This window comes from Drosophila melanogaster, chromosome 3R, assembly GCF_000001215.4.
Source record: "Drosophila melanogaster chromosome 3R".
NCBI classification, from domain to species: Eukaryota; Metazoa; Arthropoda; class Insecta; order Diptera; family Drosophilidae; genus Drosophila; species Drosophila melanogaster.
In genome coordinates, this window is record NT_033777.3 from 15542694 (window position 1) to 15559314 (window position 16621).

Genomic DNA, 16621 nt, shown 5'->3' on the forward strand with positions numbered 1-16621 from the left:
GAAAGAGCTGTTAATGTCACGTACGAATGATAATCCCACCAAGATATTTAACTTGATTATAACAATGCAACCAAATGCATTTCAATATAAAAACTTTAATAATATTTCAAATATATGTATAAAGAAAGAACCATATGTATATGTAAATGGGACAGAAGCCGATCAAAACCACATATTTACTTAAGCCTAAAACTGGCTGCTTCATGTCCTGCATTGACCACCAGAGTTTCCGGAGTTGTGGGTGCACCCAGACGCACCCACTCCCGCGGTAGTCCTGCATCATGGCGGGCTGAATCCAGGGCCTGTCGCAGGGCGAAAACCACACTCACAGCCAAACAACAGGGTGGTTCTCCAGTGGCCTTCGACCGCATGAAGCCCGCCCCAGAGGGATTGGGTTTCTGAATCAGCTCAATGCGAAAATCAATGGGAATGTCCTTGGCACCCGGCGGCTTGTAGTTCCAGGTGCGGTTGGTGAGGAGGCGACCTGTTTCCCGGTCGTACACCAGCTGCTCACTCATCCAGTAGCCCAGGCACATGACAAAGGCACCCTCAATCTGACCGATGTCTATCCAGGGACTCAGGCTCTCTCCGGCATCCTCCAGTATATCCACGCGCTTGATCTGACTGTTTCCAGTTAGCACATCCAACTCTACTTCGGTTAGGGCCAGACCGTAGATATGATAGTTTTGCATATCGCCCTTCTTGTAGTGATCAGAGGCAATCAGGTTGATCGATTTGCCATAGGCAGCTTCAACTGTCTCAATCCAACTGGCATCCTTCTTCTTCACCGGCTCCAAGCGACTGTTCAAGGTCTCACAGGCCTTCCGAACTGCATAGCAGAGACTTTCGCTGCCCACAGCTCCTCCGGTGACCATCGAATTGGCTCCATTGATGGTGTCGGAGGACTCCACCTTGATGAAGCTCAAATCGATGCCAAGGGTGTAGGCAGCCACTTGAGCCACCTTAGTGTTCATACCTATAGGAAAATCAATATGTTATCAATGAAATAGTATCTTAAGTGGGCTGTTTACTTACCCTGTCCCATTTCAATGCCTCCATGGGTAACCACAACAGTGCCATCCACATGATAGATGGCAACTGTAGCCGGGTACTGGCCAAAATAGAAAATGGGGTAGTCCATTACCGCCAATCCGAGACCTCGTTTCGTCCAACGATTCTTGGCATTATGGGACTCAATTTCTTTTTTCCTCTGGGCATATTCCCTAGACTCAAGGAACTGGGGAAGCAACTCGGATATCTTATTACCCGCCGCAATGTTTGCAAGACGAACTTCAGCCGGATCTTTCTGAACTTCGAAGGCAACGTGCTCGATGATGTTCTCAATCATGGCAATACCCTCCACCGATCCCGGAGCACGACACCAAGTGGAACTGGGCGCATCTGTTAGCACCGCATTTCCGTTGTTTTTAAAGTTATCTCCGTTCAAATCATAACAATTGACGGCCGTGAAGGTCGAATGACCCTCAATGGGACTTTCATTCGGACTCCAGCCAGCGTCCTCATAAAAATCATTCGTCAAGCCCACAATCTTGCCATTATCCTTAATGTGACACTTGTAGTCGGAGCGACAAGCCCACCGCTTGCCATTGCAATCCATCATGGACTCCAGGGATTGGACAAAGCGAACGGGACGATTTAGCTTGTAAGCAACCAATGAAGCTGCACAGGCCACCTGGTTACCTCGGGTGATCTTTGATCCATAGCCACCTCCCAATCTACGAACCTGAATATAATAGATTTGGAATTAGATTCAGGAGATGATAATTCAGATATTACACATACCTGTAGTTGAACATCCTTGGCCTTCACCTGCAGCATATGGGCAATTACAGACTGGGTTTGATCCATCCACTGAGTGGCCGAAAAGATCTTGAGACCATCCTCAAAGGGAATGGCCACAGTTGTCTGGGGCTCCATGGTAAAGTGATACTGCAGACCCATCTGGAAGATGCCCCTCACTTCCTTGTCCGGCTGTTCCGAGAACTTGATCTTCTTGGATGTCGATTTCGATGCTGGCACTATGCGAGAGGAATCCGGAGTTGGAGATGCGAATACATCTCCTAAGCTCGGCTGCAGCTTGAAGTCGGAACTGGGATTGCTGTAGCTGATCCTGACCAGCTTCGCGGCTCTGTGTGCCTGGTCAGCAGTTAAAGCAACGATTACACCAGCTGGCTGCTCTGAGTGGCGCACCAATCCCGAGCAGAAGATCTCCTCCACCTCGAAACCAAAACTGGGCTCACAGAAAGTGTTAGTGCCGGGAATGTCTTTGGCACTGTAAAAGGCGATCACTCCAGGTTGCTTGAGGGCTTCGGAGGCGTCGATAGAATCAATGGTGGAGCCCACTTTGGTGGCGCCCACGAAGGCGCAGTGCAGCGTATTAGAAGTGGTCAAGACATCGTTCATGTAGGTGGCCTCTCCAGAGCACTGTATCATGCCCTCGACTTTTTCCACCGCTTGGGTGACGGGATAGTTCTTCTTCTGGGTCTGAAAAACTTGCAATCCAGAGGAGAGAGGCCGCTGCAGGATCTGCCCTCCGCTTCGGAATTTTTCGCCAACCTCAGCTACGGGTGCGTGCTTCAGAAGGAACTTGTAGAATAGTCCGCATGCCAACTTGGAACGGTAAGCGGGACTGGCATCCGGCAGCACTTCATCAGGCTTAATCAGATCTTCCAGTTTTGTGAATGTCTGCTCCACCAGACTTGATTCGTAGGGATTCTGTCCCACCAGCAGTTTCTCAATAGCTGAGGCATGGATAAAATCTGGACGGATTCCACCGAAGCAAATTCGAGCAGATTTCACCTTGTTGTCGGCTTCCAATTCTAGGAGAAAAGCGGCGTTGACATAAGCATGGGCATTTTGGGCACGAGGCATGATCTGCGGAGGTTTAAGTATAAGAAAATATATTCCAAAGTTAGCTTAAGTTGTATACCTTATAGGACTCATAAATGTATTTGTCCTTCGGGTAGGCAGGAAGAACAAAAGTTTTGAGCACCAGCTTTTTATCATTTGTGCCCAGATATTCTGCAAGGGACATTTCCTTTTCATCAGCAGCGTTTTTCAAAGCTACCACTTTAACATTCAGGGCCTCAAAGGATATGAAAATATCCGAAGGAAACTCGGGATTTTGTTTTTTGATCGAAATATTGCCAGCCAAAGTTCCAGACTGTAACGATACGAAAATAAATGTATAACTCAAACTAATCAAAACAAATCTACTTACGTTTCGCACTGGAACATTGGCAATCAAATCAATGTGGTTCCACAGAACGTCCAAGTACTCAAATCCTGGCTGCTTTGAAGTAGTACGAATGATTTCCATGGTCTGGGTGAGACTGAGATTAGCTCCTAGCTTCAATTGCTGTCCCTCAGAGCTGTGCTGATGCAGTTCCTCCACTCCCTGGACGTCGATGAAGTGCTTGATATCCGTCGACCTTCGGTAGACCCCATGAGCCGTGTTGCCAGCCACCAACATGAACTCCTCCGAGTCCTTCACCTTGTCTAGGGCGTCGAACAGTTCGCTTAGACTCTTGGGCCAGTGCCACTGAACACCATCTTCGTAGACCAAAGTGGACGGAAGGCAGCTACCACTGCAGGCTTGTCCGGTCTTTGGGCAGTTCCGGGGTTTTAGATCCTCAATGTCCCCGCACTCGGCGGGAATCGCAATGTTACTGTCCACCGCAAAGGACTTCATGGCATCCAGAATTGGACGATATCCAGTGCAACGGCAGATATTCCCACCAAAGGAGTTCTCCACCTCCGCCATGGTGACCTTGCCTTCGTTCTGCTCCATCAACCCATACATGTTCATCACGAATCCCGGCGAGCAAAAGCCGCACTGGGTGCCATTCATTTTGGCCAGACGCTTCTGGATGGGATTGTAGCCGGTGCGCTGATTGCCCAATCCCTCGGCGGTCACGATCTCCAGCTGGGCGCAGGTATTCAGCAGAGTGAGGCACTAAAGAGAGGTAATTCATTAGAGATCGATCGGGTTAGTTGCACGGAATATGCTCCAACCGAATTGACAGCCCAGCTGCGCTTTCCATCGCGCACCACGCAGATGCAGGCGCCACATCCTCCCTCCTGGCACATGAATTTGGTGGCCGTGAGTTGGGCATGCTCGCGGATAAAGGTGTTCAGAGTGATATCCGGCGGAAGGTTAGTTAGATTCACTGAGGAGTACAACGAGTGATGGAGCGGAGATGAAGCGCATATAGTAGTATGGGTATAATTAATTACAAAAACCTGAATGTGAGCTTGTGAAAAAACATCGAACAATGGGCCTCAAATTTGCACACTAATTTGTTTACCAGCTGCGTGTTCATATGTGTATACATATGTAATTTCAATTAATGTTATTCGAGTTCCACAGCCACTTGATTTTGAGATCTGGCGAATTTAATGATACACCTGCTTTAAAGCTAGAGGCGTTGCAACGTTCAGAAGTAAACACTCTCATTAGAGAAAATTCTAGTATTTAGGGTATCTACAATGTGTACATATATGTAACTTTATAGCTAACTGATAAGTTACGAGAACCAAGCACTTGATGGTGAAGTATTGCCGTGAACTGATTTTCTGGCCCATAGTCGATAATCACCATGATACATACATATGTAGCTACATATGTATGTATAACTCACCTGCATAGGGCAGCCCATTGATTGAGAATTTCGTAGTCATTCTGATAGTTTTCCAGCAAAAAACGGCGTAGCAAAAACTAAAATGTCAGCTGCTGAAGTGTTTTCTATAAATAATTCAATTAGTTGCGACTTGGCCAGTGGCTTTCCATTATTTTCCATTTGCTGCTCACTTTTTGCTCCGGTCGCTGCGAGTGTTGCTGTTCGACTGACTGATCAAAACATTGGGGCTCGAGTAGAGGTTCCTCCGTTTTTAGATTGCGATTTTCTCGAATGCCGTAAACAAAAAAAAAAAAGTTAGTTTCGACACACTCCGTGAGAGCCAACAACGATTTGAGCAGCCTGTCGAGCTCGACGATCGACGTTAATTGCAAATTGTGGACTGGTTGCTCCTCGCCTCGACTCGAAGTCTCTATGCGCAAAAAATCAAAAAAAAAACTGGTGCCGCCGAATTTTGCTTGTTGCTTTGCCACCCAATTCGTCGGCAAATTTTCGATGTTTGTAAAAATAGCTGTGCAAAGGGGGCATAGAATCGGCAGATGTACACTTTAGATACCCTTCCGCGCTATGAAACTTCCAAATGTAATAGTTAAAAAGTATTAATATATTGTATCTCACCAATTAAATGCAATTGATAGGGTATGCAGTAGCTGCCAATGAAATGAACAGAAATATTGCTGAGTCACATAATTACTCTATCAACAGAGAAAGCCTCTGTTTAACTAAGATTGCATTTTAATTTTATATGCCTATGATTTGATTAGATACATATGAATTAAATATTTTCAAGGTATTGTATGTATAATAATGACTATTCCAAATGGGCAGACTCGCAAATATGCTTTTAATTCGTGACGAGCGTGATACGAACTATAAAAAAACCGGCAAAGCGAATCACGTGTACACTAAAAATAAAAGAGAGTGCCGCGATAAATGTAAAGAGAACGATTTAGCCGGCCGGCGAAAAAACATACAGTTTTTCTCTCTGTTCGGAATTTGGAGCTTTCAAAACAAATAAATCATTTTGAAAGCTCCGGATGAAAAAAAAACTAGAATATCAAGCTTTGGATGACATAATACATTGAGAAAAACGATTAGTTAAGCAAAATGAATAAATATGAATAAAAAATGGAATGCAAGTTATGTTAAAATTAATTAATTGCATATGTAGATAGATTTTTAATTGGCGTAAAATGTATATTTTTGGATTATAATATTGACGATACTTTTTGCATTTAAAATATGTTTATCCGCTCTTCGATATATTTAATTGACATTATTTCAACTTGAACTCCGAGACTTGGTGTCCGGCATTTAGTAGCAGAGTCTCTGGAGTTGTGGGTGCCCCCAAGCGAAGCCACTCCCGAGGAAGTCCTGCATCCTGGCGCGCTGATTGCAGAGCCTGTTGAAGTGCAAAAATCACACTAACAGCCAAACAGCAAGGAGGCTCTCCGGTGGCCTTTGAGCCCATGAAACCCGAACTACTCGGTCGTGGATTGTGGACCAGTTCCACGCGGAAATCAATGGGAATGTCCTTCGCACCCAACGGCTTGTAGTTCCATGTGCGGTTAGTCAGCAGGCGACCATTGTCGCCCTCGTAGATGAGCAGTTCGCTGAGCCAGTAGCCCAGGCCCATGACGAAGGCGCCCTCCACCTGACCGACATCTATCCAGGGACTCAGGCTCTCACCGGCGTCCTCTAGGATGTCCACCCGCCTGATCAGAATGTTGCCGGTCAGCACATCGATCTCCACCTCGGAAAGGGCAAGTCCCAGCACATGGTAGTTCTGCATGTCGCCGGTCTTGTAGTGATCCGAGGCTATCAGATTGATCAACTGGGCATTGGCCGCTTCCACAGTCTCCACCCAAGTGGCCTTGGCCTTCCTCACTGGCTTCAATCGGGCATTGAGCGTCTCGCAGATCTTACGGACTGCGTAGCAGACACTCTCGCTTCCGATGGCATAGCCAGTGACCATTGAATTGGCTCCATTGATGCTAGTTGAGGACTCCACTTTCACGTAGCTCAAATCGATTCCCAGGGTATAGGCCGCCACTTGAGCTATCTTTGTATTCATACCTATAAAGCATAAAGGAGGTAATCACTACAAATCCTATAAAAGTCTGCTCCCTTACTTACCCTGACCCATTTCTATGCCCCCATGGGTAACCACAACAGTGCCATCTACATGGTAAATAGTCACCGTTGCCGGAAACTGCCCAATGTAGATAATGGGGAAGTTCATCAAGGAGAGACCCAAGCCTCTTTTTTTCCATCGATTGTTGGCATTGAATGCCTCGATCTCCTTCTTCCGGGAGTAGTACTCCCTAGTCTTGAGGAACTCTGGAAAGACGGTTGCCATCTTACTCTTCTTACTAATGTTTGCTAGTCGCACTTCGGCTGGGTCTTTCTGGATTTCGAATGCCACGTGCTCGATGATGTTCTCCATCATAGCAATGCCCTCCACTGATCCAGGAGCACGGCACCAAGTGGAACTTGGGGCATCCGTAAGAACAGCATGACCACTCAGCTTGAAGTTGCTATCGGTGAATTCATAGCAGTTGGCTGCTGTGAAAGTGGAGTGTCCTTGCACAGGACTCTCGTTCGTGTTCCAGCCAGCGTCCTCGTAAAAATCGTTGGACAGCCCGACGATCCTGCCACTGGTCTTCACGTGACACTGATATTCGGAACGACAGGCCCACCTCTTTCCATTGCAATCCATCATGGACTCCAGGGATTGGACAAAGCGAACGGGACGATTCAGCTTATGGGCAGCCAAGGCGGCTGCACAGGCAACCTGGTTACCTCTGGATATTTTGCAGCCATATCCACCACCCAATCTGCGAACCTGCAACGAAAGTACTCAAATAATAAGACAAAAATTTATTTAAGTATTTGTCTTACCTCTAGTTGCACATCTTTGGCTTTCATCTGCAGGGTATGAGCAATCACTGATTGAGTCTGATCAATCCATTGGGTAGCCGAGAAGACCTTTAGTCCATCTTCAAAGGGAATAATAATAGTGGTCTGCGGTTCCATGGTGAAGTGATACTGCAGTCCCATCTCGAATATGCCCCTCACTTCCAAATCAGGTTTGTCAGAAAACTTTACTTCCTTAAGCTTTGATATAACCAAGGGTATAATGCGAGAAGTATCTGGAGTTTCGGAGGAGAACACATCCTTCAAACTCGGCATCAGCTTGAAGTTGGAACTGGGGCTGCTATAGCTGATCTTGACAAGCTTTGTTGCCCTTTGGGCTTGGTCAGCAGTAAGAGCCACGATTACACCCACTGGTTGTTCCGAGTGGCGCACCATTCCAGAGCAGAAAATCTCCTCCGCTTCGTAACCAAAACTGGGCTCACAGAAAGTATTCGTTCCGGGAATGTCCTTCGCAGTGTAAAAGGCCACCACTCCTGGATGTTGGAGAGCTTCCGTAGCATCGATTTGATCAATGGTGGCTCCCACCTTTGTGGCGCCCACAAAGGCGCAGTAAACGGAGTTGGAAGTGGTCAGCACATCGTTCATATATGTGGCCTCTCCGGAGCACTGAATCATGCCCTCCAGCTTCTGCACGCCCTGTGTCACGGGGTAGGTCTGTTTATTGGTCTGGAAGAGCTGCAAGCCGGAGGAGAGTGGCCGCTGGAGCAGCTCACCGCCGCTCTTGAACTTTCCGCTGACCTCCGCATCGGGGGCGTGTTTCAAGAGGAACTTGTAGAGCAGTCCGCAGGCCAATTTGGAACGGTAGGCGGGACTGGCATCGGGTAGAACCTCATCCGGCTTGACCAGACTCTCCAGCTTGTTGAATGTTTGTTCCACCAAATTTGATTCGTAGGGACTGTGACCCACCATTAACTGTTCAATATCTGTGGCATGAATGAAATCCGGTCGAATTCCACCAAAGCAAATACGGGCAGATTTCACCATTGAGTTGCCATCCAATTCCAGAAGAAATCCTGCATTAACATAAGCATGAGCATTTTGCGCTCTTGGCATGATCTACCGATATATGAATAATTTTACAAATTTTAGATATTAAGATTTTCCGAACAATATTACCTTGAAGGAGTCGTAAATATACATATCCTTGGGGTATCTAGGGAGAATGAAGGCCTTGAGCAGCATTTTTCTATCCGTATCACCCAAAAATTCCTCTAAAGTCATTTCTTTTTCATCGTCGATGCCTTTCATTGCAACAACCTTGACATCCAGAGCTTCAAAGGATATAAATATATCGGATGGAAACTCGGGATGTTCCTTTTTGGTACAAATATTGCCTGCCAAAGTGCCAGACTGAAACTTAAAATATTAAACTGTTTTAATAACATATGAGGTTGCTTACATTTCGAACAGGAACATTGGCGACAAGGTCGATGTGGTGCCACAGGACCTCAAGATACTCAAATCCTGATTGCTTCGAAGTGCTTTGTATTATTTCCATCGTTTCGGTCAAACTGAGACTAGCGCCCAAGGTTAGTTTTTCCTTATCTGAGCTGTACTGATGCAAATCCTCCACACCATTCACATCAATGAAATGCTTTATGTCGGGGGATCTCCTGTAGACCCCATGAGCCGTATTACCTCCAACCAGCATGAACTCTTCCGAATCCCCCACATTTTCTAGTGCCTCGAATATTTCCGCCAGTGTGCTTGGCCAGTACCACTGGGATCCATCCTCGTAGATTAGTTTGGATTGCCGACATGTACCCTTGCAGACTTTTCCCGATCTTGGACAGTTTCGAGCCTTCAGATTGAGATCCTCAATATCAACGCTCTCTTCGGAAACCTCAACGGTGCTGTCCACCGCAAAGGACTTCATGGCATCCAGAATGGGACGATATCCAGTGCAGCGACAAATGTTTCCGCCGAAGGAGTTCTCCACCTCCTCCATGGTCACTCTGCCGCCATGCTGTTCCATCAACCCATACATGTTCATCACGAATCCCGGCGAGCAAAAGCCGCACTGGGTGCCGTTCATCTTGGCCAGCCGCTTCTGAATCGGATGGTAGCCCGTTACCTGGTTACCCAGTCCCTCGCACGTAATAATCTCCAGCTGGGCACAGGTATTCAGCAGCTTGAGACACTGAAAATCGAGGAGCAGGAGTAGAAGCACAGTTAGAGCTGAAATGATCTGGCTGCCCTTCGACCCACCGAGTTCACTGTCCAGGTGCTCTTCCCATCGCTCACTGCGCAAACACAAGCTCCACATCCTCCCTCCAGGCACATAAACTTCGTGGCCGTCAGTTGGGCGTGTTCCCGGATGAAGGTGTTCAGAGTTATGTCCGGTGGGAGGTCGGTAAGGTTAACTGGCACAGATCGAGATTTATTGGCAAGGCGAGAGAAACTCATTGCACTTAAAGGATCCTATGTCTAGTGTCTTATCATACCTGCATACGGTTGTCCATTTATGGTAAATGTGGTCGACATTTCACTTTAATTTATAATTCAGTTATTAAATAAACTCTCCGTTTTGGTCGCTATAACCAGCTGCAGCTACGATTTCTGCTCAACTGGCACTTTGTGGCTTAAAACCTCCATTTATTGCATTTTACCAACTGTGGACTAATTTAATATTTGCCTTTGTCAACTTCTAAATAAAGAGTTATTTGCTAAAAAACGTTATAAATGGCATATTCCCGCTTTAGTGATTTCATTCATCTAAAATGTTGACATTTTTCGCTTTTGTTTGGCTGCAATTTCCATTATTTGATATACCGATTAGCAGAGGTAACCGATTCCATTAGAAATTCAATGCTTTGTGTTTAAAGGATTTAATTTGTGGCTGTATTCAAATGCAGTTTTTCATTTGCCCTCATCATTAGTCATTTTATATCATGCACTTTTTATCCCAAACAAGGCTTAATGTTTTTCGTTATTGGCTCCTTTATCGCCATTCGGATTTTGTATCTTGACGCGACTTAATTAATTAAATACATGTTCCCTCCTCGTTGTTTCTTTTATTAACCGTTTCCATAAAAAAAAGTGGAAAATAAGCCGAATAAAACTGTCAACTCATTGGTAAATCATTTGTCAAAATATAAATCGATGTTTCCTTTTCGAGGAACGCTTGGACGGGTCAGCCACGAAAAAATGTTACATAATCATGCACAAAACATGCAGAACAAGAACCGATGCCGATCCAACAACAAAGCAGCCGTTCCGCCTTTGCACCTTATCGATATTCAAGAATCGTTCTCCATACACAAAATAATAATCAAAGCCGAACAGAAATGAGGGAAAAATGATGAGGAGACCTTAAACAAGTAAAATTAAAATATGAATAACGCAATCTTTTCTCACATGGCTAAGCATTTTGGTAACTCCAATCGAAGGAATCGGACGAATCGGAGGCAACCCGCTGTCAAACAGGTAAGCAGAGGGTTAAGTTGGCGGAGTTCGGAGGAGGGGTTCTTCTGGAGACCCCGACACTGACCCAGCCGCTCCTTGTTGTTGGCGTCGTGTCCATTGTTGTTTCTTCTTTTTTTGGAGCTGTCATGCATAATAAAATTCCAATATATTCGACCGTACGCCTTCGCCCTGTCTTCGTTCTCGATTGCGGATCCTTATCAAACAAGAAAAGTGACGTGAGCACCTCCATCTGCCCCATCTCCAACTTCAGGCGCATTCGAATCTAGAGCCCGGCCCAAAAGATGATGCGGAGAGAGACCTGGTCGCCAGTCGAGACTTCCCCACACCCTGGCCAAGTGTTTGGCTTTATTGGCCAACGGCCATTTGATGCTCAGCAGTGCGGCTCGGATGATGACACTGACCCACTGATAGTCGGCCAGGGCAAAACCAGGGCCAGAACCCTGGCCACAAGCCCAGGCCAAGCCCAGGTCAGGAAGGCAAGGTGAGACGCCTCCCAGCACATCCCATAAATATGCCAGCTCGAAATGTTCACTCGCCTCGGGGCCTTGAGATTAGCCAAAGTTTCTGGGGAAAGTTTTTACACAGAGATAGTGATAGTGAAAGAAAAAGTGAATAGATGAAGTCCAAGCTTGTGTCATTCTGTCCATCATACAATATGGGAAATCCCACCGTTTTAAGCTGTAACATATCTTGATATAGTGGTTATAGTTGGTTTTCCTAGTTCCAATTTTAAATAATGTGAGTTTGTCATCAACCCTAGTTCACCGATATTGGAAAACCAACCAACCAACCAGCATTATTATGTTAAAGCGAGAAAAGCAGGGGCGACTTAAATAAATGGGTAGTCCTCCATGGTGACACTGTTAACCCTTTGTCACTTCCATTGACAGTTCAATAATGCGTCATTTGGTGTGTGTCAGGGCTGTGGAGATGGGACTCACTCTTGAAGCAGTAAAAGGGGATGGAGGAGACCATCGGCTGTCACATCAAACTGGACAAAAGGAGGATTGGAAACTGCCAGCAGGTATCAAGAAACCTCCTTCGGTTAGGAAAGGGTAAAGTAGGGTTTATTGGGGAGCTTAAAATGAAATGGATGCAGGGTAAAATTATATATCCGAGGTATTACTTATAAAGAAGTTTGAACTAAGTTCAAATGTTCAGATGTCCCACTTTTTATATGTCATGCGAGACAATTATTTAATTGTTTCACAAATAAGTTTCTGTTAATTAAAGAATGTTAATGTTAATAATTTTAAAATAGCTAATACTAGTAAGCCTTAAAGTTTGCTGACAATATAGATCTCATATTTTGTTGATACTACATGTAAGAGCATTCAAGTTCCCCTGTCATCTCAAAATATTTGATTGCTGGCTTGCGATTTTGTCTTCGCTTGGCCATTTCCTTGGCTTTCATTGGCTTGTTGGCTCAGAACTTGGACTTGGACTTGCTCCTCCTCCTGGCGAGTCTCTTGTCGCCTGTCGGATGTCACATTAAATTCGCATTATTTGCTTGAAATAATTTCGCGTTTATCGTTTTGGGCCAGCTTCCCCGTCCGTGTGGCGCATGTGGCACGAGGGTGAAGGAGATGCAGGACGTAGCCCACTTTAATGACTTTTGCTGCATTGAATGGCTGCTTCTTTATGGGTCGTGTGATAAATGACTGCACTTGGATAAGTTTTGTGTGGCCGAAATGCCATTTAATTGATTCATCAGCGCTTCATTATTGATTAGCAGTTGTTTCGGTTTCGGGTTACCGTCTGATGGAGCCACCCAGGTGCAAATGGGATCGGTTTGTGATCGAAAACGGGTTGGGTCAACCTGCACCTGCCGAGCCGCCCTCACAACTTTACCAAAAACTGTCGCCGAACTCATTTGCGGCTGACAAATGGAAAATGAAAAGCACTACTACTCAACATTTATATTTTACGAGTTCAACGGAAAATCCATAAAAACTCTTTGAACGGAACCCCCGTCTACCCGTCTATGGGCGACAAATAAACAAATAACGAATTTTATATTTAAGTGAAATGAGCTTTGCAGCCAACAAAGCAGACAGCGGAAACCTAATTGAAAGAAGCCACGCAAATTGAGTTAACCAAGCGGAAAACCAGGCCATTAAATTTCAGCTCCGGGTAGTGGGAGTTCGGGAGTTGGTCGGGTCCATAGACATGGACATGGTTATGGAATCGGACCTGGAGCAGAGGCAACTCCACTTCAGCCGCTCCGTTTCGATTCGATTCAATACGATTCGATACGATTCAATTCCATTCGATTTATGGCATTCGCAATTGTGTGGCAATTTAATAGCAATTTGCTCTTGAACCCGAAAATTGACGAAAACTTTGATGAAATGCAATTGGAAACTTGTCACGGCTCCACTGACTCGCTGGACTTCCGCCCCAATCGTAACAATGGTAACAGCAATCATAAAAATAACGAACAATATCGATCAGAAATCGAAAGTTGAGTGGGTTGGTTTTTATGGAAGAGGCAGATGACAATTATCTCGATCAGGAGTTGGTATATTTGAAATCATATTGAATTTTTATACCAACTCAAATGGGTGTCTTCATAATAAAGTGCCCACTTAAGATAAGAGAAGCGTGTATTTTAATACCTGTCTACGTCTTTTTTTAATATAGTTGTTCCCCGTTATCTTACTTATTTTCGGCTCCTATTTGATTTGTCTTTTTTTTTCGTCTGGGCCTACACAAATATTCCTTTTTTGCACAACTCGCAACTTGGCAAAGCGCCTACCTAGCAGATAAAATCCCAGATATCTCAGCCGACGACGAACAGAAAACATTAAGATACAAAGATAATATAAACAAGACGGTGGATAATCGACTGTATTCTAGTCGAAGTTGAGATGCTCTAAATTAAGCTTACACAGGATAATAAAGAACCCATGTTTATATCGATATATGAAAATATATTAAGTCAGCAAACATGACATTACGTTATTATATCGACATACATTTTTCATAGAATCCAAAGTAATGTATGTGGTCCCGTAATAGAAAAAAGGATGTACCGTGATTTTCTTTTTTGGCTTATTATTATTTAATAAGCAATTTGTTGCTATCCGTGGCGTTTGCTTAACCTTTGGTTAGGGTATCAGGTGAATGGGACAGAAACGCACATAAAAAGTAGGCGCGATAAATTATTAAGTGACTGTGACGTGATGACTCCCATTCCAGCTTCATCTCAGATCTTCCTGGCATCCCCCTGCTCCGCCCGCTCCTCTCTAGGCGGCTTGAAGTCATCCTCCTGTGGTGTGGAGTTTGTCACCCCAACAAGCTGGCCTTATCTCCGGATGACGGGCGTTATTCTGTTTGGCTTTATTTCATTTATTTTGGCTTTTTCTTTCGGTCTGGTTAACTGTGGGAGCCAACAACTTAATTTGTGATTTATTTTTCGCCGTTGTTTTTTCTGCGAGAAATAGTTGCCAGACTTATGCTGCCCGCTGTGGAGTTGCTTAATTTATAAAATGGGGAAAAAAATTAACTGACGTTGATAATAAATCAATTTCCTGCCTACACATTACATTATACAGTTAATAATAAGCCGGCATGGACCGGGCCCACGTCTGGAGTTGGCTCTGGGTCTGGACTCGTTTCCAGTCACCAGTCTCCGTCTCACAACTGGTCCTCGATCCTCCTCTTCCACTTAACTGCAGCCAGTCGCAGTCTGCTCTTTATCTCGCAAATCCATTTGCATCTCATCAAGTTTTGGCTTAACACTCTGCTCGATTGGCCTGACTGGCGATTCGCATTCGCTGGATTGCGTGTCTTCGCCAATTTGTTGGGAGATTAAACAAATTTCCTGCCAACGGCCACGCAATTTATACCCATATACGCGACCTACAGGTTGGGATCCTCGACTTTTGTCTGGATGTCATAGAGCTTGTTTCACATTTTTATAGCATTCTTTGGAATCACTCAATGCATGTTATATGGTGAAATTACTTCATAAGCCATGTATAATTTAACTTGAATTGGGTCAATAAAGACTTGAAAACAACATTAGCTGCGATAAACTTTGTTAAGATTAAAATTTAATCCCTATACTAAATATGCCCGAGGCTTGGAAAAAATTACAAATGAATCCCCGAACCATATAATGGAGTTTCAGTTTTAAAGAGATTCCTGCCCCACCTTTTGGCCTAAAGGGCGGCCCGCATCTTAGCCGCTTAAGGCACACGTCGCTCGTCCTTTTTTAATTAAAAACTTGCAGACTGCTTAATTTTGTTTGCCCAAATCCCGGGACAACAATGAAACTTTTTTCCAACTGCCTAAGAGGGACTCCAGATCTTCGACAAATCCTTTCGCGAGAGCCCCGAGTGAGCCTTTCAATTTGAGCAAGGTAACGAGCAGCGGAGTGCCAGGACGATAGAATGAGTGCCAAAAGGATAGGATGAGTTTTTACACTTTCCAGCAGCGTTTTTGGAGTTTCAGCGTTTCCTCAACGTTTCCGAAACTACTTACGATGCCTTGAACTTCATTTCCCGGCCAGGACCTTTTTTGGCCTTTGGCCATAAATCATTGCCTCAAAGAAAGCAGCCAAAAAAAAAATAAAAAGAGAAATACGAGAAAAAGAGGTAAATAAAAAGGTAGAGACGGAATTTTTTCATTTTATATGAAAAGCTCTGGGCGAGCAACAAGTTTGAGTTTGTTTTCATCTTTGTGGGCGAAAATAATACAAGGCGCGCCTTTGGCTGCTTTATTATTAACCAAGGTAAATAGCAAAAGGGCTAACACACAAAAAGGTAGCTGCCAAGGACTCTGAACCGCTCGAGTGTCCTTCCTCGCTGGATATTAATGAGTTTTGGCGTTGAAATTAATTGCATTCTGGAACTTTGGGCAGATTTCCATTTCAATGTCGACTGAGAGTTGGGTAAAAAGCGAGGAAGGAGCAGCAATCCTCACCTGCCGGGGTTTATCAAAAATTGGAGTCACAACAGCTAAGGAGTGGCCAAAAGGACGATAGTTTGCTCTGCGGACCCTTTACCTCTTTTTCGGCTGACTCTGCAGGCGGTCTAAATATTAAAATTTACTTTACGCAAAAGTGAAAAATAAATGCGACAGTCTTAGATTTGATGTCCTTTTAGCTGGTCGACCTTTATCAAGCCCACAAAACAGGACTTTTGCTTTAGCCTAATGAGCTGCTCGAAAAGTAAGCATCCTTAAATATGGAGTGAGCATGGTTTTGTCAATGAAATTGTAGAAAAAGTTTGCAGATCTTCAAAATGTTATAATCATAACATTTTTTTTTTTTTGTCTGACAATACTTTAAGGCAACTTAAAGTATAGCAGCTTTAGGCACATAAGTTAATATTATTTGAGTCCTAAAAATGCTATGGTGTGATATGTAACTCATAGTCCTGCAAATATCCTGCTTCGCCACTTCAAACGTTTAGTCAGAATTGGCATTTAACTCTTCCACTCACTGTAATAAAGTGGTAAGAATTTTCCAAATATTCCCAGGGCCCCGCCTACGTGCAATTCAAGTACTCTATTGTAATTCCTTCCACTCCGCCCAACCTCCGCGTCCTTGTTTATCATTTATGTTATATGCCAAACTTAATGAAAGGGCCGGC

General features: G+C 44.6%; 2 protein-coding genes across 3 annotated transcripts; both read right to left on the bottom strand.

Moving 5' to 3' along the window:
- Positions 1–54: 54 nt before the first annotated feature.
- On the bottom strand, positions 55–5495 carry AOX3 (Aldehyde oxidase 3). 2 transcript variants are annotated; one of them, NM_001316510.1, is made up of 9 exons: positions 5277–5495; positions 4832–5223; positions 4662–4765; positions 4036–4190; positions 3242–3976; positions 2951–3184; positions 1804–2895; positions 1036–1744; positions 55–976 (listed from the first exon to the last, which is right to left on the bottom strand). In NM_001316510.1, exons 3-9 carry the CDS (start codon positions 4699–4701, stop codon positions 177–179), a joined length of 3765 nt encoding a protein of 1254 aa, NP_001303439.1. In that variant the 5' UTR covers positions 4702–4765; positions 4832–5223; positions 5277–5495; the 3' UTR covers positions 55–176. The 2 variants fall into 2 exon arrangements, with proteins under 2 accessions (NP_001303439.1, NP_650477.1); NM_142220.2 differs by lacking the exon at positions 5277–5495 and having other exon boundaries at positions 4832–5043.
- A 439-nt stretch (positions 5496–5934) lies between these two features.
- On the bottom strand, positions 5935–10140 carry AOX4 (Aldehyde oxidase 4; the record flags this gene model as incomplete). Its single annotated transcript, NM_142221.2, has 7 exons — positions 10040–10140; positions 9804–9958; positions 8995–9735; positions 8712–8945; positions 7560–8651; positions 6795–7503; positions 5935–6734 (listed from the first exon to the last, which is right to left on the bottom strand). Exons 1-7 carry the CDS (start codon positions 10077–10079, stop codon positions 5935–5937), a joined length of 3771 nt encoding a protein of 1256 aa, NP_650478.1. The 5' UTR covers positions 10080–10140.
- Between the last annotated feature and the right edge of the window lie 6481 nt (positions 10141–16621).